We start from the raw sequence: 22336 nt of genomic DNA on the forward strand, positions 1-22336 counted from the left end.
TCCTGGAGGAGAAAGCGGGCGGGGCGCCCGGACATTGACTGGGGCGATTGGAGCGCTGTGTTCAGTCCCCGCAGACGCGGGGAGCGCGGGAGGCGGGGCGGGCGGCGCCGAGAAACAGCGGCTGCGGGCGGGCGGGCGGCGGGAGCGAGGGACGCTGAGCGGGCCGCCACCGCCTAGCAGCCCTCCAGCAGTCAGTACGTCCGTTCGTCTGTGCGTTCTCCGCGGGTCGCGGCGGGTCCGGCAGCCGAGCCCATGCAGCCGCGCAGCGAGCGCCCGGCTGGCAGGACGCAAAGCCCGGAGCACGGCAGCCCGGGGCCCGGGCCGGAGGCGCCGCCGCCGCCGCCGCCGCCGCCGCAGCCGCCGGCGTAAGTGGGCCGAGAGGCTGGGGACCGTATGCCGGACCGGGGGCTGAGTGGGTCTGGGAAGGAGACAAGGAGGGGCGTGCGCCGAGCCTGGCTGGCTGCCCGGAGGAGGCGGCCTCGGCGCCCCGCAGGCTCGGCCCGCCCCTGGAGGGTACAGCTCCCCCTCTGTTTATCGCGCACACTGCGACGTGGGACTGGGCGTCCAGAGGTGGCTGCTTCCCGGAGGCTCTGTCCTCTCCCGCCGCCCTTGAATTCTGGCTGCGCCGCTTAGACTTAGACGACTTGCCTGCAGGATGGGGCGGGGGGGGGAAGGGAGGGCGGGAGGAGCTGCTCCGGAGGGTCAAGTGAGGTCAGACCTTCCGGTGGGCATCGGGGTCTTCTTCGGAGCTGTCATGAAGCATTAGCCATTGCACTTAGTGCACATCCTGTGTGCCCAGCCCCGTGCTGAGGACACTGCACTCTGATGGGGAACGGGAAGGGTGGCCAGTGACAGAGGAGCACCTGGTCCCAACAAGGGTAAAGGGAACCTGGTTCTTATGAGAGTTACAGGCAGAGAAGTCCTATTCTGGGGGCACACCTGGGCAGAGGGGAGTATGGTGCCAGGAGGGGTCCTGACACAGGAAGCTGTAGGTTCAGCCGTGGCATCAGGTGTGTGAGTGGACCTCATGCTAGGAGCAGGTGTGGAGCAGTTTTGCTGCCCTCCAAGGAGGCTCCCTGTATGTGAGGGACAAGAGCTGGGGGAGGGGTTCCTTTATGGAAGCCAGGTATGGGCTGTCAGGGAGAGGGGTAGCCTCCTAGGTGCCCTGGCCCTGCCTACGGCTTCAAGGGTGGGTGAGCAGCTCCCTGCAGAGTGCACCTGACCTGGCACTGCCCGTCTGCAGCCCAGAGGCAGAGCGTGCACGTCCTCGGCAGGCCCGGCCCACAGCCCCAATGGAGGGTGCAATGCAGCTGCTGAGCCGTGAGGGCCACACTGTGTCCCACAACTCCAAACGGCACTACCACGACGCCTTCGTGGCCATGAGCCGCATGCGGCAGCGTGGCCTCCTGTGTGACATCGTCCTGCACGTGGCAGCCAAGGAGATCCGAGCGCACAAGGTGGTGCTGGCCTCCTGCAGCCCCTACTTCCACGCCATGTTCACAAGCAAGTACCACCACACCCAGTCTGGGCACTCGGAGGGCTCCCCAGGTCTCCCAGGGCAGGAACCGGCCTGACCCGCTGTCCCCACAGATGAGATGAGTGAGAGCCGCCAGACGCATGTGACACTGCATGACATTGACCCTCAGGCCTTGGACCAGCTGGTGCAGTTTGCGTACACGGCTGAGATTGTGGTGGGCGAAGGCAACGTGCAGGTGAGGCTGCCTCATCTCACCTCACACCCTCTACTGGGCCCCTGTGCCTCAGCTCCCGGGGTTTCCTTGTGCCTCTCCCTCAGTTCCTCATGTCCCGTTTCCCTGTCCCTGCTGCCCCGGCTCTCTGTCTCTCATCTCACCCCACAGACTCTGCTCCCAGCTGCCAGCCTCCTGCAGCTGAATGGCGTCCGTGACGCCTGCTGCAAGTTCCTGCTGAGTCAGCTCGACCCCTCCAACTGTCTGGGCATCCGGGGCTTTGCTGACACGCACTCATGCAGTGACCTGCTCAAGGCAGCACACAGGTACGTGCTGCAGCACTTCGTGGATGTGGCCAAGACTGAGGAGTTCATGCTGTTGCCACTAAAGCAGGTAACGTGCCAGCTGGGGCACAGCCTCAACACTGACCCAGTCCCTAGACCCTGGACCCCAGACCCAGCCCTTGGAGTCCTGACTCCCTTCAACTTGGCCCTTTGCCCCCGAACCCTTATTTCGAGCTTCTGACCCACATTCCAGCCTCGCTACCCATGCCCTGCCCTCTCCCCACCCCACCTCACCCCCTTTTCCTGACCCACCCAAACCTTCAACTTTTGACTTCTGATCCCATCCTGTCCTGACCACATCCCTGCCTACAACCTCCAGCCCTGATTCTACATCCCTAGGGTTGTTCTGGGCCTAGGCCCCCAGGAACTGAATCTGTGGCTCCTGACCCTGCTTGGCCCCTTCTCATAGGAACACTGGGCTCCCCATTGGACTCTCCCTCCTGGGCACCTTCAGGGCTCCATGGGCCCCCAAGATCCTCCCTAGATCTCAGGTCTGAGGGTCCCCACCCCCAGGTGCTGGAACTGGTCTCTAGCGACAGCCTGAACGTGCCTTCAGAGGAGGATGTCTACCGTGCCGTCCTGAGCTGGGTCAAACATGACGTGGATGCTCGGAGGCAGCACGTCCCAAGGGTGAGGCCAGTGCCTGGGGGACCCATTGTACTTAGGAGGGAATACACCATGGCTGAGGGTCTGGGGGCACCTGGGCTCTGTCTTGTCCAGAGACCCCCTCACAGGAGTGATGCAGACACATGTTTCAAGAAGGGTCCAGCATGTCTGAGGGGATCTCTTCACTGGGGCCTGACACCTGACTGTGGCACCCCTGCACCCCAGCTCATGAAGTGTGTGCGCCTGCCCCTGCTGAGCCGAGACTTCCTGCTGGGCCACGTGGATGCCGAGAGCCTGGTGAGGCACCATCCTGACTGCAAGGACCTGCTTATTGAGGCCCTCAAATTCCACCTGCTGCCCGAGCAGAGGGGTGTTCTGGGCACCAGCCGTACGCGGCCCCGGCGCTGTGAGGGCGCCGGCCCTGTGCTCTTCGCTGTGGGTATGTTCACCCGTCATGTCCCCTCATGTCTGGGCCCCTCCCCAACATGCTCTCCCTCTCCCCTCCCATCCCTGACCTGTGCTTTCTATCCATGAGCCCAGCACAGGCCTACCTCACACTGCACTGGTCACACCCTGTACCCACCCACACCTACTTCTCTGTCCGCCTGTGGAGGACCCCATGTGGTATGACCCACTCACCAATCCCCATCCCCACCCACCCTTGGAAGCCCCCATACTCTTGACCTTGAGCTACGCTACAGACCCCCAGCCATTGCCTCGCTGGGTCCCTCATCCTGCCCCGTCACCTCCCCATTCCTAGGTGGTGGGAGCCTGTTTGCCATCCATGGGGACTGTGAAGCATATGACACACGCACTGACCGCTGGCACGTGGTGGCCTCCATGTCTACGCGCCGGGCCCGGGTGGGCGTGGCAGCAGTTGGGAACCGGCTGTATGCTGTGGGTGGGTAAGTGTGGAGGCTGGTTTTGGGTCAGGGGCTTAGCATGTGCCCACTGGGCCAGTCCTGACCAGCAGCGGACCCCTCCCCTAGTTACGATGGGACTTCAGACCTGGCCACCGTAGAGTCGTACGACCCTGTGACCAACACCTGGCAGCCCGAGGTGTCCATGGGCACGAGGCGCAGCTGCCTGGGTGTGGCTGCCCTGCACGGGCTCCTGTATGCAGCTGGTGGCTACGATGGGGCCTCCTGCCTCAACAGGTAGTGGCCGGGGTCAGGGCCGGGTGGCCTCTTGGGGTTGGTTCGGCTGCAGGTGTGGCTGCATCAGGACTGCAGAGATCATGCCTAAGGGGAGCAAAGAGGGATCCAACCTGACTCAAGTCACCAGGGCACCCTGGGCCTCTTCATCTACACCAGCCCAGCTGCCCCTTCTTTTCCTCTCAAGTTCTTCCCACCAGCCCAGGGGCTGGGTACCACATGGACGCTTGCCCAGGATCATGCAGGCAGCCAGCTAGGGGCCCATGTCCCCACCCCCCCCCCGGAGGGCCCACTACTTGCTCCAGTGGGATTCTGGGGTCAGTCTCTGTGAGTGACCAGGACGGCATTTTAATCATTCCATGGGAGAGGGCAGGTCCTGGGACCAGGGCAGCCTTTCTGCCACTGCTGAAGGTCAGCGGCAGGCCTGGTGTCCACAGTGCCGAGCGCTATGACCCTCTGACGGGAACATGGACATCCATCGCTGCCATGAGCACCCGGAGGCGATACGTGCGTGTGGCCATGCTTGGTGGGTGACAAGGCCTGTTCTGTGTAGTGTCCACCCCACCCGCCCCTCCTGCCCCCACCCTGGGGACCCCACACGTAGCAGGCACACCACGGGCACGTTGGCTCTCTGCAGATGGGAACCTGTACGCTGTGGGTGGTTACGACAGCTCCTCACACCTGGCGACTGTGGAGAAGTATGAGCCCCAGGTATGAAACACACCCCAGTCTCGTGAATTTCCCTTCCCGAGAACTAGTTGCGGTTCTCGCTCTGGTCACCCACATCGCCCAGATGGTCAGCCCTCTAGGTCCCACCCCGGCCCGCAGATGCCCTATCTTGGAGTAGGGTTCTTGCACTGTGACGGAGGAGGGAGGCTGGTGATGGGTCTGCCCCCAGCTGGTCCCCTCAACTGCAGGTAAACGCATGGACCCCCGTGGCCTCCATGTTGAGCCGACGGAGCTCAGCAGGGGTGGCGGTGCTGGAGGGAGCCCTCTACGTGGCCGGCGGCAATGATGGCACCAGCTGCCTCAACTCTGTAGAGAGATACAGCCCGAAGGCCGGTGCCTGGGAGAGTGTGGCGCCCATGAACATCCGAAGGTGCGCCGGCCCCTCCCCCACAGGCCCGGAGCGTCCCCCGGGGACCCACCAGAGACTGACACAGGTGTCTTAAGGCCTCCCGCCCGCGTGCTGTGTCCACGCCTCCCGTCAGTATACCGACCGCCCAGCTCCGGCCCCGCCCAGCTCCCACCAGCCTCGGGCCCCGCCCAGCCCCGGGGCCCGCCCAGCTCCCCCCCAACTCCGGGCCCCGCCCAGCTCCGGCCCCGCCCCTGGAGGCTCTTGTAGTCCCGCCCCCGGAGGCTCCTGTAGTCCCGCCCCCGTGGCTCACCTCCCTCCTCCCCACGCCACCCCACCCCACCCCACCCCCAGGAGTACGCACGACCTGGTGGCCATGGACGGCTGGCTGTACGCCGTGGGGGGCAACGATGGCAGCTCCAGCCTCAACTCCATCGAGAAGTACAACCCGAGGACCAACAAGTGGGTGGCCGCGTCCTGCATGTTCACGCGGCGCAGCAGCGTGGGCGTGGCAGTGCTCGAGCTGCTCAACTTCCCGCCGCCCTCCTCGCCCACGCTGTCCGTGTCGTCCACAAGCCTCTGACCCCGGCGCGGACTGCACAGAGGCCCGGCCCCGCGGGCTCCCACATGCCTTAAGCCCCACAGGGCGGCCCCAGCGCCTCGTGTGTCGGGGGCGGGGTGCTCGGCCCCCACCAGGAAAGTCCTGCCTCGTCTGTTCTTGTCTCTGCGTCGAGGCCGTCCATTTCTGTGTTCATTTCTCAGTGTTTATGTGTGTGCCGTCTATTTACGTACTGGTTTATTTATTATTTATTGATCGATGAGCAACGCAGCACCTACTAGTTTACACGTTTCCCCTTGAAATGTCCTGTGTCTCTGGGACCAAGCTGCCTTCCCGGGTGTCCCCCTGCCCCACCGGGGGCACCAAGGAGCGATGGGGGTGGACACTTGCGTTGCGCATGGGTCAGAGGTGAACTCAGACTCTGTAGACCTGGAGGGACTGAGGGGGCAGGTGCAGAGCAGCAGGCCAGGGTTAGTGGGGTGGGCGTTTTCTGAGCAGGTGCAGACCCTTCCAGCCTGGGCTTTGCACACCACCCCTACCTTGCCCAGCCAGGCACACTCCCAAGAAGGGCCTGAAGCAAGCTTCCTTCTTGTGGGCATGGTGTCTCTTCTGGATCCTGCACTGAGCTGAGCACAAGTGTGCCACAGACCCCACACAGCAATATGAGCCACCTTGAACAATAAACATGTTTCTTGGGCTCTGTGGTCTTAAGGCTGAGTGTACATCTCCACCCTTTGGGGTCCTATCTGGGGTGACCAGGAGGGCCTGGGGACAAGTGTGCAGCTGGGCTGAGGCTCTGCTTTGGTATCTGGGTGCTTTGAAGCAGCATCATCACATCCAGGTGGCTCAGGGATGTGACGTCATGGATGCGCAGCCAACCAGGAGTGTGGTTCACTGTCAGCCTGGTCCTGAGAGGCCCTCTTGGTCCCATCTCATCCCAGGCTCTGGAGAGGGGGATGCACAGTACTAACCCTAACTCACCATGATGGTCCTGGGTGCAGGACCCAGTAGGTTTGTGGCTTCCTTGGACTCTGGCCTGGGGTGAGGTTTGGGCAGGGTCCTGGCTTCCCCTTCCCCAAAGTCACAAACTCCTGTTTTAGTGCCTGAGAGCAAGCACACACCCCCTTACAGACAGTGGTGACTCAGACCGAGGCATTTAGGTGAAAACAGGATGTGTGTTCTCCATGGGGAGGGGTGGTACTGGGGGGAGGGAGCCCTGGCCTTATAGAGCTCTCCAGCCCCAGGCAACCCCAGCCTGAGTGAGGGCAGGCCAAGTACTAACAAACTGGGCCTTTGAGTCTCCTCCCATACAGATTGGAGGCTGAGAATGGGTACTCTTGGTTGGACCAGGGGAGAAGCCCACCCCCCCTCCCCGCCTCCAGAAAGGTTCCTCCCTCCTCTGGCCCTTAGGCATAGGGCAAGACTTCCCAGAGCTCCGCCTGGGAGGCGGGACCGGAGGCTCAGGACGGAGGCACTCAGACCTGCCGACCTGCTCCACTAGGGCCCGCCGCCACCGCCGCTCATGGGGAACAGCCACTGCGTCCCTCAGGCCCCTAGGAGGCTCCGGGCCTCCTTCTCCAGAAAGCCCTCGTTGAAGGGAAATAGGTGAGGTGGGGGGGAGGAGCACAGCCTTGGTCCCTAGGTCACAGGGGTGTCCCTCAGGCTGCCTCGGGGGCCAGGCTGTGAGCCCCCCTTCCCTTGTCCCCAGAGAGGACGGCGCAAGGAAGCTGGCTGGCCCGTTTGGCACCGAGGCCGGTCCTGACCTGGACGCCACTGCCGACAGGATCTTCTGCTACGTCCCTGGGACGGTGAGCGGGCGGGTGGGCGTGCCCCAGCTCACGGGTGCGGTGGCGGTGGTCTCTGTGTGACTGTGTGTACCTGTCCCGCCCTCACTCAGCTCAGGGTCTTCCCCGTTGGCCTGGGGGAGTCGGATCCAGAAGGGACTGAGGAAGTAGGCACTGCCCCGCCCTGGGGAGCTCAGCTGGCCGAAAGTCTGAGTGGAGAGCGAAACTGAGAGACACTGAGTCAGTGGCGTGAGGGAGCACACGCAGGGGCGGGCCACAGGCGGGGCCTCCAGGAGTCTCTCTGCTACAGCGGAGGGGGCACTGTGGCCAGGCTGTCCACTTAGAGCCGTACCTGGGGTGTCTACCCGCCCCCCCCCCGACTTGGGTGCAGGACAGCATGTCCAGGCACATGCGAGGTGGGCCAGGCGCGTATATCTGTGTTGCTGTGTGGGCATGGGTGTTGCGTTGGTGTGGCTCCCATCACTCCAAGAGAGTAGGGGGCTTCAGGCAAATGGTGAGCCAGCCTCTCACCTACTCCAGGCCTCAGTTTCTCCCAGGGGGTGTCTCGGCATCCACCGCTGCCTCATTCCACAGTAGCCCGCTGTGATTCCCCCTACCAAGGCCGCACAGCAAGGACGTGGCTCCCACCTCTGAGCTGAATACCGCCCCCTCTCACCCTGCCCAGCTCCTGAGGGGCTAAGGGTTAGCTGAGAGGGGAGAGACACCCAGCCCTTTTCCCTAACCTGGGTAGCATTAGGTATGGTGGGAGGCTCTGCTATGTGCAAAAGCCCCAGAATGGAAGGAAAATGATACCCCAATATCTTAGCCCGGGCCAGAGAAGGAGGAGCATTTGTCACTCTGGGTCAGGGCTCCCACCCGGCACTCTTCTCCTCGCAGTGTTCTTTTGAGGCCTAGCAACTGGTGGGAGCTTCCAGAGCCCACCTTTCCAACTTGTTCCCATCAGGCTGGGAAGCCCAGGCCTGTCCCTTTTCCTGCACTGTGAGGTCCCAGGGCTCCCTGCAGGCAAGCGCTGGCTTGAGAAACCATGCTGCCTCAGAGACGTGGATAGGGCACTTCCGTCCAGGGTCTGGCTGGGCTGGGATAGAGTCCCTCCGTGTGACTGCATCTCGGACCTCAACTCTGTCCCAGCCTGGGACATAATGTGATCCTGGTGGAATCAAATGAGACGTGGCGGCCCAGGTGGTCCTCTCTTGCCAAGACATAGACGCAGGAGAGGGGAGCAGGCCTGTTGAACCTGGGAGGTGGGGCTGGGGAGGGGGCCGCTTCTTAGGCCCTGTGCTGGGTTCTGCACCTACAAACGAGCCGGCCCTGCCAAGGCTCTGAGCTGACTCCTCCCTAGGCCCTAAGGCTGAGCCTGGGCCACAGGGACAGCATGGCCCTTCCTATTCATGGCCTATTTTTCATGGGTCCCATCCCCTAGTTGTTCCCCACTCTGGGTGTGGGTACAGGAGGCCCCACCCAGAGGCAGGGAGGCCTCACATTCCTGGGCTTGCCCAAGGGGCAGCTTAGCTTGGTCAGGGCTCAGCAGCCCTCCAGGCAGCCCCTGCCAGCACCCAAATGGAGCATGGCCTCTCCCCAACTCACCCCTGAGCCCCTAGACCTCAGCTCTTCTAGCCAGGGTGTCGGGTCAGTACCCATCCCTATCTGACCCCCAGTCTGATTATCAAACCCCCGATTACAGAGGATTCTCTGTGTGGCAGGACTGGCTAAGTGTTTGTGGGCCCCAACACTCCCTCCCCTCAGCAGACAAGCATTGAACCCCAGCTCATCTCAGGCCTGGCCTACTTCTGGGGATACAGCAGTGGGCAAAGAAAAGACCCTGTTTTCTTGGTGTTCCCATCTCCATGACAGAACCAGGTGATAAGACAGGTAAAAGACATGATAAGCCAGTTATGGCTAGCATAGAGAAAAATAAAGGAGGAAAGGTGTGCGGAGGGGTCAGGGAAGGCTACAATGTGAGGGTACCCAGACGGGACCTCATGGAGCAGGTAACATCTGAGCCAAGTCCTGACGGGTGAGAAGAGAGTTAGACTGAGTGGTCTGGGCAGAGGGGATAACAAGTACAAAGACCCCAAGGCAGCCTGCGCCTGATACTGGAGAAGAGGACTGGAGGAGGGGGCAGATCAAAGAGGTCCCGCAGGGCCATTGCCAGGACCTTGGCCTTCCCTGTGGATGAGGTTAAGGGGCCTGTGCAGTCTGCTGACGCGGTTGGCACAGGCTCTCAAGCGCTGATGTGGGGCATCCCTTTCCAGCTCCCCATTAACTGACGTGCTGGTTGCTTGAAATGGGCCACGGTGGGAGTATTTATGTGGACCCCCCCCCCACGCCGCGTAACCAGTCATTAAACACTTACGGCCAGCAGTAGAGCCATGGGAGCGTTTTGAGTACCGTCTCCCTCAGACGCCCAAAAACCCCTCTGACCAACAAGTCCTGGGAGGCTGATAATCAAATTGAAGGTACACGGGTTAGGAAATACCAAATAAGGGTCGCGTGTCCACTGAGTTCAGACTTCAGGTCATGACTGGCAGGGACTGTTAGCGCCCGTGTGTATGCGGCCACCCTATTTCCATATTAAGAGGCTGTGAGCATGTATTGGGTTCTGTACGTGGGAGTGATGCCGTGTGTATGTTCCTAACCTTCGTATTACGCAACTGCAGGTGTGTCTATGGGTGGGAACCGGACCCAGGTCAGGCCCCCTCCCCTGAGCTCTGTTCCCCACAGGACATCCGGGGCCTGGAGAGCCAGCGAGAAATCCTAGAGCAGCCGTTCCTAAGTGCGTTCAGGAAGGGGCGGCGGAGAGTGCCTGTGCGGGATCTGGGCAAGGTTGTACATTATGCCAAAGTCCAGCTACGGTTCCAACACAGCCAGGTGCGGCAGGCCGGGCGAGTGGGGGGTGCTCGGGGCCAGCCTGGGGCCTGCCCCGGCCCCTCAGACCAGCGGGCCTGCTCTCCCCCAGGACGTAAGCGACTGCTACCTGGAGCTGTTCCCCTCCTGCCTCTACCTTCAGGCCCGCGGTTCCAAAGGGCTCACCTTCCAGGTGAGGGAAATAGGCGAAGGGAGGAAGCTGGGGTGGAAGGTGAGAGCAGCCTCCTGGGACGTGGGTCTCCATGTCCCGCTTGGGGTCCCCCAGCCCTCCCCTCCCCCCATGTGCTCTGGCAGGGACTGTTACCACTGATGGAGCTGAGTGTCTGCCCGCTTGAGGGGTCCAGAGAGCATGCCTTCCAGATCACAGGTGTGTGGGGGGCATGAGTGGACCTGGCCCCTAGGAGGGGCCTCTAGCTGGGGCCGCTCAGTGACCTTGGCCTCTGGCTGAGCTTCAGAACCCTGGAGGGACCATGAGTGCACTGAGGGATCCTGGCTTTTCCTCCAGTGGGCACATGAGCGTTTGCCAAGCTGGGGTGCAGGACAGCAGGCAGGGGACCTCCAGAGCTGTGACTGTGGCCCTGGGAGGCCCATGGAACCCTTGGGTGGCGCCTTTCCTGTGGGCTGCTGGCTCAGCCCATTCCGCCCCTCTACCCCCAGGCCCGCTGCCTGCTCCCCTTCATGTGCTCTGCCCCAGCCAGGATGAGCTGGGCCGCTGGCTGTACCACCTGGAAAAGCAGATAGCCCTCGTGGGAGGGCTGCAGCGCTGCCACTCAGTGCCCCCGCAGGTCAGTGCTGGGAACCCCCACACCCCTTTCCTATCGCCTCTGTGCCGACACCCTCTGCTGCCCCGACCCCCCTTCACCAGGCCCCCCCGGAGGACGAGCTGCCCTGGACTCTGCAGCACAGGCTGACCCGGCTACGGACGGCATCAGGGCACCGGAGGGTGGGCAGCGCCATCTGTGCCTCGAGGGTCAAGCTGCAGCACCTGCCCTCACAAGTGCGTGGCGGCGGGGGGGAGGGTACTCTCGGGTGAGAGGACATCGGGGCACAGGGTAGGTGGGAGGAGATGGAGAAGGGGGTTGAAAAGATGGGGGCAGAGGGGTGAGACGAGATGGAGGGGTGAGGAGATAGGGACACAGGGTTGAGGACATGGAGGCACAGGGTAGGTGGGAAGTGATGGGGAAGGGGTGAGGAGATGAGGGAGAGGTTCAGGAGGCAAGTGGGGGCCAGGCCCTTGCACACACTGGTCGAGCCCCCACCCTGTCCTTTGACCCCCTCACAGGACCAATGGGACCGGCTCCTGGTCCTGTACCCAACATCCCTGGCTATCTTCTCTGAAGAAGCAGATGGGCTTTGCTTTAAGGTGGGTCCCTCCCCACTGTGGACCCACCCCGGGAACGCCCTGTTTGTGGGGGTGGGAGAGGGCAGTGGCTCAGGGGGAACCTGTATTTCGGGGCCTGTTGAGACAGAGTGCTAGCCCCACCCACCCGGCTTGCTGCCCTGGTCAGTCTGGTCTCAGCTGTGACGTGGCCAAGGAGGGGCCAAGGAGGGGTCCCTGCGTAAGTACCCTTACCATCCTAGAGGGTTCTCTGCTAGGACCCGGCAGGACCATCACCTGGGACAGGTGGTGCGGGGGCAGAACCACTCCTGGGAGACACCCCTGTGCTGGGCCCCAGTAACCCTGAGAGGGGCCCATACTTCTGAGTGCACATTTTCCCGGTGCCCGAGGGGCATGTGTGCATGCGTGTGCATGCGTGTGTAGGAGGGCCCTCTGGGGCTGGGGTGTGTGCGTCACAGTAACCTTCTACTCTGGGGGCGATCCTGGCCTTCAGTCACTGAGAAAAATGCAGGGGTCTTCCACATGATCCCCCCAACCTACCCCCAGTCTTAGCAGGTGACCCAGGGGACCGGTCCCCAGAGGCATCCATCTGTGCCTGCTGTTGGCTGATGAAGGCCCCACCCAGAGTCCAGGGGTGAAGAGATCCCTCAGGACGGTGGGAGCGCCGGCCCCCCTCAGGGATGTCAGCCTCATCCCTGTCCTGCCCTCTGCCTGCCATCTGAGGGCCCAGCCCAGCTCTGGAGGGTGACAAGTATGGGCCCAGGCAGAGGCCCAGGGATTCCCCCCCAGACTAAGGCCCCATCTTCCATCCCTGCCCCCACAGGGGGAGCTCCCACTCAGTGCCATCCACATCAACCTGGAGGAGAAGGAGAAGCAGATCCGTTCTTTCCTGATCGAAGGTAGGCAGAGGCCTGGCCGGGGAGGGAGGGCGTGAGCCTGGTGGGTGCCCCAGCTCTTGAGTGGGGCCTTGCCTGGCTTTCTGCCTGCCAGGCCGCCCTCACAGGGTCTGTGTGCTAGGCCGTCTCATCAACACTATCCGTGTGGTGTGTGCCAGCTACGAAGACTACAGCCGCTGGCTGCTCTGTCTGCAGACCCTCGCGCCCAGGGATGGAGCCCCCCCGCCGGGTGGCCCTGAGGGCTTCCCGGGGCTGCGGATGTCCCCCCAGGTGAGGGGTCAGCCAGGGGAGACGCTGCCCCCACATCTCACATTCTGGGCAGAAGGGTAGGTCTAAGGCATGGGTACTTAGGGAAAGGGGTCCTGCTCTCTGTCTCACCTCCCCGCTCCCTGCCGCCTGCTGTCCAGGTCACGGGTGGCGGCCGAGGCTCAGCCTCCTCAGACGGACAAACCAGCTGGGACTCGGGGTACCCAGCACCCCCTTCCACCCACACCAGCCACTCTCTGCCCGAGGCCTCAGTGCCGTCCACCACAGGCTGCCCTATGCAGCCTGTGCCTGTGAGTATCTGGGGGTGGGGAGGGACAAACAGAAGAAAAGGGCAGGGGGTCACGAAGGGAGTCTGTGTTGGGGGACATGCGTCCCCATGGCACTCCGTCCCAAGCAGGACCTGGAGGAAACTTTGTGCAGCCACTGACGGGGTGAGGGCCCTTGGGAACCTTCTGGAAGGTCTTTGGTCCCCACAGGACCAGCCCAACCGTGGCTGCACCAGCATCAGCAGGCAGAGGGCAGAGCCGAGACGGAGCAGCAGCAGTCGGTCACCCAAGAGTAAGGCCCGGGGTGAGGGGCCCAACCTGGCCACCTCGTTGTACTTGGACCTGACCAAGGTGGGCCCAGCACACTGACCCCGTTCTCCCTCCCACCCTCCATCTCCCTGGCCTCCATCTCTCAGGCCCAGGTGGTCCTGGAGCCACCTGGAGGCCTTCTTGCACGGAGAAGGGAGGACTCAGGCCACCTGCAGCTCCAGGAAACCTGTCTCTTCTGCCTCTTGCCTGCAGCTGAACAGGCAGAGCCTAGAGGACCACCCCGATGCCCCAGACCACCCCCTGAAGACCCCACACTCCCCACTCTATGCCGATCCCTACACACCACCTGCTACCTCCTACCACAAGATCACAGACGTCCAGGGCCTGGATGAGGTCAGTTCCCTGTGGGTGACAAGAAGGGGCTAGATGTGTTCACAGCCTGAGGTCTGCTCAGGTCATGATGAGTGGCCAAGGGGTTTTGGGGGCAGGGATCCCTCAGCTCCACGGAGGTTCTAGTCCAGGGCCTCAGGTCCCCACCCCTTTCCTGGCAGTTCCTCAGAGCAATGCAGAGCTCACTTGGACCTGAGTCCTCGAGCCCATTCCCCTCGGTCCCTGTGTCTGTGCCGGTCTCTCACCCCAGCTCTGGACTCTCCAGTCCCCACTTGCTCTCCAAGAAGGGAGCCCTGCAGCACAGAGCCTCTCAGTGGCACCGAGGCTCCATCAAGGGCCGGGGGCCATCACCTCCAGACTCCCCTCAGCGTGTGAGTAGCAGCCCCCACCCCTGCCAGGTAAGGGGATCCGTGGAGGGGTGGAAATAGTGTGGGGGCTCTGGGACCCTGGGAGAGCAGGAGAGATAGAAACAGGAAGATAAAGCAAGCTGAGACCACAGACAGGAAGCAGTGGGGGGGGGCGGCGGGAAGGGGGACGGGCAGGAAGGGAAGATACACAACCAGGAGGAAAAGGTAGGGCTGGGATCTGGCAGATTCGCGGGCTGGTCTCCAAGCCTCCTCCCCCAGGGCTCAGCTCTCAGACTTGTGGTTGGGGTCCCCAGGTCTCCCCTGAGAGGGAAGTCTCACCCGACCCCCTGCCACCTCCCTCAGGTGAGTGAGGGCCCTTGCCTCTTTCTGAGGGGAGCTCTGGGTGTTGCTTCTTGAAGGTACATGCGTCTCTGTCCTCCCCACCAGGTGGCCATCCGCCCAAGAGCTATGGCAACATCTGGGAGGAAGCTTCATCTCCCTCCCACAAGCAGTGGCCCCAAGGAGGACCTGAGGCTGCGGGGGGGCTCATCCAGTGGATCTGATGGCCTCTGGGTGGCTGGTTCTTGGGACCACCTGCCAGCATGGACCCTGGAGTGGGGGTCTATAGCAGAGCCTGGGTCTTTCTTTGTAGGGCCACAGGCTGACCAGCATCTAACACCTGAACCCCATCCAGTGCCGGGTCAGTGTTTGATCCCAGCAGGGTGAAGGGGTCTCCAGAACTATTAGCTTCCCCGGGCTCTGAAGGGGCCAGGAGGAAGGCCTCATACAGAAGATGGCCTGGCGACGTGGCTGCGCCACAGGTCAGAGCAGGCCTTGTAGAGGGACCAAACTTCAACCTTTCCTCCAGGGAAGGAATGAGGGAGGCCGCTTGATGCAGGCTTTACCTGGCGGTGGGAAAACGGTGCAGGTGGGAAGGTCAGAGGGCTGAGAAAGCCAGGTTAGTGAGGGTCAGAGCACGTGAGATCAGAGAGCATGAGGTTAGGAGGTCAGCAAAGTCTGAGACATCGCAAGCAGAGATAGAAGGGTGTTCTGGGTGAATGTCAGCGGGCGGGGCTGGTCAGGAGAAACCGACAAGTGACTAAACAAGAAAGAAAGAGCTTTTATTTGTGCTGTGTGTCCATGCGTTTTCTGCTCAGCAGTCTGGAGTCCCCATCCTGGGGACCCTGTGCACATGCCCACCTGGCACCCAGCCTGGTGGCCTCCAGGGCTCTGCCACCACCAGCCTCCCACCCACCTTCCTGCCCCATCTCCGACTCGTCGGAGCCTTGGGACAACCCTAACATCCAGGGCCTTTATCTGACACCGCCGTATTCCACGTCTGCACCTCGTCCAGGGTTCCCCCCCCCAGAGGAGGGTCTACTGGTTCTGCCCTACAAACCCCACCCTGCACGGGCCGCTGGGCCACACCCCTACACGCCCCCATGGGCACCTGCTCACTGTCTGAGGCAGGAGCCGAGGAGGCCTTGGGGCTTAGGGGTCACAGAGTCCTCAGAGGCTTTCACTACCCCAGCCCACTTGTCAACAGGGCAGAATCCCTGGGACACCGCCCTCCAACCTGAAGGCCATCTAGTCTCCTCACTCTTGCCCCCTGCCCAGATTTCCAGCTGGGGCTTTGCTGCTGCTCTGACACCTTCTAGTTTCCAATGCCTTATCCTGCACTCTCCCCCCTAACTAGATAACCCAGTAAAATACAGGATACCCAGTTAAATTTGATTTCAGATAAACCACACATAATTTAGTACAAGTACATCTCAAATACTGCATGTCTGAAATTCAAGTTTCACTGGCACCCTATGTTTTTATCAGCTAATCTGGCCGCCTTACCAACCGGCTCCTTGCTCAGCACCTACCCACCCAGCCCTCCGGAACCTCCTTCCTCCCGGTGCGAAGCACGGCCTTGGCCTTATAGACTGTGCTTAGATCTTTGGGTGGAATCCAAGGGAGCAGGACCAAGAACACCGGCTCCTTCCTAGACGCCACAGAACACAGGGGTCAAAGGGCAAGACCTGAGGGCAGCACCTCGCTCGTCCTCAGCACCTGTGGCCATTTCTTTGTCCTGTGTCTTCCCGGACCAGGCCTGTGTTCTAAGAGCTGGGGCTGGGGCTGCGGCTGCGGCTGCGGCGTCCCTGCCCCACCTGCCGGCGGAAATAGTGGATGGCAGAGATGGTACCAATGTTGGCCAACAAGACTGCAAGAGAGCACAAACCCTCCTGAGTGCCGGCTCCATTCCAGCCTGGTCACCACCTGCTACCCGCATGGCCTGGTCCTCAAAGGGCAAGAGGAGGCCAGCGGGACAGGGAGTGGGTCAGCAATGAAAGGACCAAAGTCAGGGGAGAAATCTGTGCTTCCCCGTGCACCCCTCATCCCTGCTGGCCCAGCAGGTGAGACTGGACCCCACTGGTCCTCCTGGCCACCAGCCCACTCCTCCCCCCAGAGCCCCCAAACCTGTTTTCCAGGCATCTGGGGTATGCAGATCTGACGTTCTCACAGCCCAGGTGGCAAAGGCCACGAACACCAGGCACATGTCATTCTGGCTGAAGGTAAATGAGGTGAGAGGATCTCGGGGCTCCCCTAGGAGAGAGAAGCATGTCCACGCTCTGGTTGCCCCACCCAGACTCATCTGCCCCAGATACGCTATCTGAGCCATATCTTCCCCTGATGCCTCTGTCCCAAGACACGGGGAGTGTGGCATAGTTGAGTCGGGCTGACTTGGGCGGGTTGCGTCTGGGGTACCATTTCCTGGTTTGTAAAATATCTTCCAAGGGAAACGTGAGACGAAGTCTACTGAGTGCCTGACCTGGCAGGCAGCAAGGCCTGAGCGGGAGCCATCCCAGTGTCTACTGTGCTAGAGGCTGGGGGCAGGGCACTGCTGTCCTCTGGGTCTGGATACAAAACGATGGTCAGTGCAGACAAAAATCCCAGAGTAGCTGCGGTGTCTGGCCTAGTCTGCCCCACCTGGACTATGTCCTGCGATGGCCAGGAGCTAGTCCACCCTTCCCAGATCATCCCTGAGCACCTCCCCCCCACAGGCTCATGGCTCGGGGTCCTAGCCTGCCCCTCCCCAGCGGCCCTCCTGGCTGGACTCCCTGGACAGTATGTTCCCAGGACCTGGACAGCCCATGGGGCCCACACCACACGCACCTGCTTGACTGACTGCCAGATTGAGCTGCTCTGCTGTGGCCGGGCTAGGCTCTGGTGGGGTGCCAGGCTCCACGCCCCAGGGCACCAAGCTGGGGGGCTCCGCGGCCTGTAGCTGGAGAAGAGCAGCCAGCTCCAGCGTGCTCCCCGACGAGTCCTCCCCAAGGAAGTGTTCATAGGCCTCAGGGATGGAGATGGGCACAGGGTTTCCAGGTGGAAGGGCTGGCACAGGCTCAGCTTGTGGGGGTTGGGCCACAGAGTGGCTCCCCCGGTGCCCAGACCTCTGGGCTCGGCGGTCCTGGAAGAAGAATTCACACATGTCTGGCCACTGCACGTCGTCCAGGGCCTGGTCAGCTTCGGCCATCTCCTCGGCATCCTCATCCTCCTCCTCAATCGTGTCACAAAAAAAGAACTCATAGGCCTCTGGGAGTGTCACTGCAAAGCTGCTCCTGGGCCTGGGCCCCACTGCCGCAGAGGGGGAAGGGGGAGGCAGGTGTTTGAGGATCCGAGGCTGGGGAGACCGGGGCCCAACTGCCATGGCGTCCCAGCCTCCAGGCCCCCCTCGGCCCCCTACTGCTGTCCTGGGGGGTGAGGGCCGGGCTGTGGCTGGTGAGGGTGGGCCTGAGGTCTCTCCTGAACCTGGCTCCTCAGGGCTGGGTGCAGCCACGGAAAATCGCACTTTCTTCTTCTTGGGTGCTCGGACAGGGCCTAGTGGGGGCTCCCCTGAGTGATGTCCGGGGGCCCCTGCTGAAGGCTCCTCTCTGGGCTTCTCTCGGTGTCCTCCTGGAGACACAACAGGGCTCAAACATGGCCTGGCCGTTGGGGCAACCCCCACCTTCCCCACGTCAGGCCCAGCCTGGGGAATGGGAGCAGCTACAGACACACCCACGTCAGACTGGGCCTTGGAAACCAGGTGAGGTGGAGCCAGTGTAGATGAGTCCCCCTCCTGCTTAACCACTGGGCTCAGCATAGGCAGGTCCATGTCCAGTCTAGACTTGGAAGCAGGTGTAGACAGAGCCACATCTGACTTAGCCATTGAGATATCTGGATGAGTCTCCTGGGCAGGTGTGGACACGGTGTGTAGCTCAGCTCCAGGGGTCATTCTGAGTAGGTTCGTACCTTCCTCGGTCGTAGGGACAGGTGTAAACAGATCCAGATCTGTTCCTTGCCTGGTCACCTGTGCAGGGGCTCCTGCAGACTCTGGACCCGGTTCATCCTGGCTGGTTCCTGCTGTCTGCTCTGCTGTCCCAGCCGGGAGACACTTCCCCCTGGACCCAGCCAGGCCAAGGCCCTCCTTGGGCCTGGCCTCAGCAAGCAGCAGGGAACTGTGCTGGGTGGGAGCAGAGCCGGGGGTACTCGAGCACCCGCCCCCCTTGGCTCCAGCAGCACGCCTCTTCTTTCGGCTAGGGCTGCGTGGCGGGGCTCCAGGGCTGCCAGGGGGCCTCTGGGGAGCCGTGCTGCAGCCAGGAGACTCAGAGCTCTGGGGAGGCTCACCAGGGGGGCTAGGGGCAGGGCCCTGGGGGGCCGGCCCCTGCAGAAGCCTCTGCATCTTGTCTCTGGAAGACACTGGCCCTAGAAGGGACAAGCTCTGGCCTACGGGGGCAGCATCAGATCTGAGGGACAGCAAAGCTTCTGACCGTGCGGACGTGCTGGGCGTCTGCTGATCGGCCCCCAGGGCCAAGACAGGCTCATGCCAAGACCTGCTGACCAGCGGCCGGGTAGCTGCCTTGTCCTCCTCCTTGAAGCCAGGCCAGTCCCTCCCCCCAGAAGCCGGCTGCCCCTCGAGAAGGGGTGGAGGCCCAGGAGGACTGCTGCCACTGCTGTCTCCTTGGTCAATGTCACTGGACAAGAGCTCGTCCCCGGAGGCCAGGCTGGCCTGCAGGAGGTCACACTCTTCCATCGTGGCCGAAAACTCAGCCCAGTCCTGGTCACTCAGCTGGATGCTGTACTGGAAGTTGTCCATTTCAGGTCAGCAGAGGCACTCGAGCAGCCAGGTTTGAGGCCAGGCGGGGTCTTCAGGGACCCTGGTCCCGGGCACCGGCCAGCATACACTCGTCGGTGCGCTCCCCATCTCCTTGGCTCGGGGGCCGGCACTCCATCTGCCTTCTGAAAGAAAGCAAAACGGGGAAACCCGAGGGAAGGTGAGCGGCTCTTAAAACTGACCCCTCCTCCAAGTTAGAAAACCCGTAACTCCCACTCTCCCTATTTCCAGACTGACCCCAGTAATAACCTTGTGACGATATATGGTTACATTCCTAGACTCGAATATGGCTTAGGTCAGTGAAGTACACTAAGAAAATAGGATTCCTCGTGTTTGAATTTTTGTCCCCGGAAGTGGTTTTCTTCTCATCTTTGAGGGTTTTCTGTTCCACTGGGTCAGCTCCCCCGTCTCCAACCTTCCTCCAGAACTGCAGGTACCAAGTCAACTTCATACAGCAAAGCCCATTTCAAGGATCACTCCGTGGGAGTCAGCTCCCCTGGGCGATGGTCAGCCCCGGTCTGTCCCAGCACGCCTCATGTGGCAACTGGCCATGGAGGAGGGGCCAGTGTCCAGCAGGTGACCACCCTTTGGTGATGCCCTTCTACCAGCCGTGGCTGGGACAGGCTTCTGGACTTCCCACTGAGATCATCAAGGTCACACTGGTACTGGCTAGAGCCCACTCAGGGGTCATCAGGGAGTGCCTGGCTCTGGCCCCTGCCTAGGCAGGAGGTCACAGAACAGAAATGGGCCTCCTAACTCCCAGTGGACCACTAGGGCCAACCTCAAGGTCTGTGCCCCTCACCCAGGGCTGCCCAGCTGGCAAAGCTCCCTCCTTCTGCCTCATCTCAATGAACACAGGTGACCCTAACTGCTTAAGAGCCCCTAGTGTCTCAGCCTCCTATGAGAAGTACTCTTCGGCCTTTGGTCAGCTACCCCCACACCCAGGGTGGTGGGAGGTCGCTCTGGCCAGGCCAGTGCTGAGATGAAGATGCCTAGAGACCAGAGCAGTATGGCTTCCTGACCCCTGAAATTTGTCCTCCTCACTGGCCCTTGGGGAATTCCCTCTGTCTGACTTGGGGACTTCTTAGGGTGGGAAGGAGGGACCAACAGTGTCATACCTGGGACCCTGTGGCCAGCCAGGGCAGCGGAGCTGGGCGTCCGAGCTGCCTGTCCCAGAGCAGCATGGTGCTGGGCTCACCATGCAGGCCCCACCCCCACTGCCAAAAATACCCCATCCCTGTGGTCACATGTCTCCTGCCAGCCGTCAGGGTCCAGGACACAAATAGATGGCATTTGAGGAGCCTCCAGCTATGTGAGGGACGCCTTCCTGGTCAGGTCAGATGCTGGCCAGAGAATGCTGACCTGCAGTCAGTCCTGCACGGGCCTCCTTTTCCCAAGCTGAAGGCCACTCTGTACGTCATCTCTTGGCCCAGGATGACCTTTCCTCTTCAAGTGGCCCCCACCCACTGCAAACCTTCAGGCTCTCCAGAGTTGCCAGCAGCTCCACCTTCCATCTCCCTACTGACCGGGCCCTTTTGGGTCTTAGGGCTTTACCCTGTCACCTATGTGGAATAGAGAGTTGCGGGTGATAAGTGGGAAATCACCATTCCAGAATATTCCTAGAGGTCCTTTGGAGGTGGGCTGCTGCTGACTGGGGGTGAAATAGGGGAGCAAGGCTTGCACCTCATTCCTCTGGCCTCGAGTGGCTCACTGGCCCCTGCCCTGGCAGCACTGCTGAAACGGCCAGTGGGGCTCAAGTGACAAGTGGGGTCATTGAGGGCTCTTGGTGGCAGGAACCCCAAGGAGTATGGGCCTTGGGCCTCTAGAGAGGGTTGGGAGGGTTCAGGGGTGGAAAGTGGGTTACTCCCCACCAGCATCTCTCCCGACCTAGACTTGTAGACGGGCCCAAGAGGGAGGTGGCCGTACAGAGTCTGACCCTCCAAGAAAGGGGGCCTGGTGCTGCCACCCCCAGCTGAACCAGTCACCAAGAGTAGGCAGGCGAGGATGACAGGGCCTCAGAGGTGGGTCTCCGGAATAACCCTTCTATCCCAGGCCCCCATGAGCACTTTGCCTTAAACTTGTCCATGCGGGAGGGGGCACAAGGAGGACTCTTCTTTCACTGTTGAGCGTGGTGGGCCACAGAGAGGGCGAGTGACTTGCACACGACCACATAGCTGGCAAATGGCAGAGTCGGGTCCCAAAGCCCCTACTCTTAGTCGTTCTCCGGGCCATCCTGATCTTGGGGCTGACATTGCCCATCTCCACGCAGGTCACTGTGACACCCACGCTTGTGGCTTCCAGGCTAGGGGACGTGAAGAGGGAGTAGGGGAGCCAGACAGCAAACATCCAGATAGGTCAGTGAGATCATTTCTGACAGCAACATAATGTAAGAAGGAAATACTGTGGTGCCCTGGAAGGGCTGGAGACGCTCTGAGAAGAGGGTCTGAGTGGGTGGTGATGGAGGAAGCGGCTTTACACAGGGTGAGAGAGGCTGGGGCGCTTGATTCCAGGTGAGCTAGTCAGCGTATCACACTTGCAGGAAGGGAAGAGCTGGTGAGTGCAGCGTGTAGCTGCTGCCAGACCCCACCGGACAGGAGCCCACCTGCTGGGGTCTGCCACCTGGCCACCTTGCGCAAGCCAACCCGGCCTGCAGTGAACGCCACACAAGTGGACCCTTTCTGTGTCTGTGGAAAAAGAAAAGCTAGTTTCCTTCTTATTTTGTTCTTCTGTGAGTCTCCTGTACCAGCCACACCAAACGCTTCCCTTCTGTGTCTCTGACACCAGCAGGGTGTCCCGCAGTTTCACTCCATTCTGATATCACCTGCGGGAGACACAGGTGAGGGCTCAGTCCCACAAGACTGCCCCCTTCAGATGCCAGTCACAAGCAGCAGGACCTCAGCTTACCAGCCTCTTCTGCCAACGTGGCTACAAACCAGACTTCCCCGTGACCCCTCCCCTTGGATTTGATGCGTTTCCTAGAGTGGCTCACAGGGGTCAGGGAAACGCTTACTTACGTTTCCCGGTTTATTGTAAGGGGGTATGGTAAAGGGTACAGAGAGAGGAGATGGATAGGGGGAGGTATGTGGGAAGGGCACACCCCGTGCAGGGTGCCAGTCTCCCCACGCCTGCATGCGTTCAGCCTGCAAGTTCCCTGAGCCCCAGAGAACTGGGACTTTATGGAGGCTTCCGGACAGAGGCACGGTGGATTGTTAACTCCATTTCCAGCCCCTCTCCCCTCTCTGGAGAATCCCAAGCTTCCAATCATGGCTGGCTGGTCTTTCTGATGACCATCCCCCACCAAGAGCCTGCCCAGAGTCGCCTCATT

General features: G+C 61.6%; 3 protein-coding genes across 15 annotated transcripts; 2 read left to right on the plus strand and 1 right to left on the minus strand.

Moving 5' to 3' along the window:
• Positions 1-13: 13 nt before the first annotated feature.
• LOC117804333 (kelch-like protein 17) lies at positions 14-6801 on the plus strand. Of its 7 annotated transcripts, none has more exons than XM_034670997.1 (12): positions 16-365; positions 1244-1503; positions 1591-1712; positions 1860-2081; positions 2546-2662; positions 2792-3077; positions 3399-3543; positions 3628-3795; positions 4230-4318; positions 4430-4503; positions 4710-4955; positions 5222-6801. In XM_034670997.1, the coding sequence occupies exons 1-12, from the start codon at positions 253-255 to the stop codon at positions 5501-5503; spliced, it is 2124 nt and encodes a 707-aa protein (XP_034526888.1). In that variant the 5' UTR covers positions 16-252; the 3' UTR covers positions 5504-6801. The 7 variants fall into 7 exon arrangements, with proteins under 7 accessions (XP_034526893.1, XP_034526888.1, XP_034526889.1 ...); XM_034670998.1 differs by having other exon boundaries at positions 2795-3077; XM_034671001.1 differs by having other exon boundaries at positions 17-365; positions 1275-1503.
• Positions 6802-6806: 5 nt separating this feature from the next.
• PLEKHN1 (pleckstrin homology domain containing N1) lies at positions 6807-14990 on the plus strand. 7 transcript variants are annotated; one of them, XR_004628661.1, is made up of 17 exons: positions 6807-7031; positions 7135-7234; positions 9953-10099; positions 10188-10268; positions 10391-10463; positions 10754-10881; positions 10962-11093; positions 11379-11459; positions 11566-11655; positions 12259-12334; positions 12426-12601; positions 12739-12888; positions 13075-13215; positions 13387-13527; positions 13775-13922; positions 14186-14234; positions 14319-14410. XR_004628661.1 is itself a non-coding variant. In XM_034671004.1 (17 exons), exons 1-17 carry the CDS (start codon positions 6949-6951, stop codon positions 14432-14434), a joined length of 2001 nt encoding a protein of 666 aa, XP_034526895.1. In that variant the 5' UTR covers positions 6807-6948; the 3' UTR covers positions 14435-14990. The 7 variants fall into 7 exon arrangements, 6 of the variants coding, with proteins under 6 accessions (XP_034526895.1, XP_034526897.1, XP_034526896.1 ...); XM_034671004.1 differs by having other exon boundaries at positions 13686-13922; positions 14319-14990; XM_034671006.1 differs by having other exon boundaries at positions 13686-13895; positions 14319-14990.
• A 743-nt stretch (positions 14991-15733) lies between these two features.
• On the minus strand, positions 15734-19507 carry PERM1 (PPARGC1 and ESRR induced regulator, muscle 1). The gene is made up of 3 exons (XM_034672021.1): positions 17034-19507; positions 16338-16463; positions 15734-16080 (listed from the first exon to the last, which is right to left on the minus strand). Exons 1-3 carry the CDS (start codon positions 18991-18993, stop codon positions 15977-15979), a joined length of 2190 nt encoding a protein of 729 aa, XP_034527912.1. The 5' UTR covers positions 18994-19507; the 3' UTR covers positions 15734-15976.
• Between the last annotated feature and the right edge of the window lie 2829 nt (positions 19508-22336).

The sequence above is a fragment of the Ailuropoda melanoleuca genome, chromosome 11 (assembly GCF_002007445.2).
Source record: "Ailuropoda melanoleuca isolate Jingjing chromosome 11, ASM200744v2, whole genome shotgun sequence".
NCBI lineage: Eukaryota > Metazoa > Chordata > Mammalia > Carnivora > Ursidae > Ailuropoda > Ailuropoda melanoleuca.

What these genes read in the sequence shown, in the direction of transcription:
- LOC117804333 (XM_034670997.1), top strand. Translation starts at nt 253, where the DNA reads ATGCAGCCGCGCAGCGAGCGCCCGGCTGGCAGGACGCAAAGCCCGGAG. An exon ending in TGGGCGAAGGCAACGTGCAG is followed by an intron (nt 1,713 to 1,859) that starts GTGAGGCTGCCT and finishes CTCACCCCACAG; the next exon opens with ACTCTGCTCCCAGCTGCCAG. An exon ending in CGGCTGTATGCTGTGGGTGG is followed by an intron (nt 3,544 to 3,627) that starts GTAAGTGTGGAG and finishes CCCCTCCCCTAG; the next exon opens with TTACGATGGGACTTCAGACC.
- PLEKHN1 (XM_034671004.1), top strand. Translation starts at nt 6,949, where the DNA reads ATGGGGAACAGCCACTGCGTCCCTCAGGCCCCTAGGAGGCTCCGGGCC. An exon ending in CCCTCGTTGAAGGGAAATAG is followed by an intron (nt 7,032 to 7,134) that starts GTGAGGTGGGGG and finishes CCTTGTCCCCAG; the next exon opens with AGAGGACGGCGCAAGGAAGC. An exon ending in CCCCCTGCCACCTCCCTCAG is followed by an intron (nt 14,235 to 14,318) that starts GTGAGTGAGGGC and finishes CCTCCCCACCAG; the next exon opens with GTGGCCATCCGCCCAAGAGC.
- PERM1 (XM_034672021.1), bottom strand. Translation starts at nt 18,993, where the DNA reads ATGGACAACTTCCAGTACAGCATCCAGCTGAGTGACCAGGACTGGGCT. An exon ending in TCTGGCAGTCAGTCAAGCAG is followed by an intron (nt 16,464 to 17,033) that starts GTGCGTGTGGTG and finishes TCTCTCTCCTAG; the next exon opens with GGGAGCCCCGAGATCCTCTC. An exon ending in CCCAGATGCCTGGAAAACAG is followed by an intron (nt 16,081 to 16,337) that starts GTTTGGGGGCTC and finishes GCTCTCTTGCAG; the next exon opens with TCTTGTTGGCCAACATTGGT.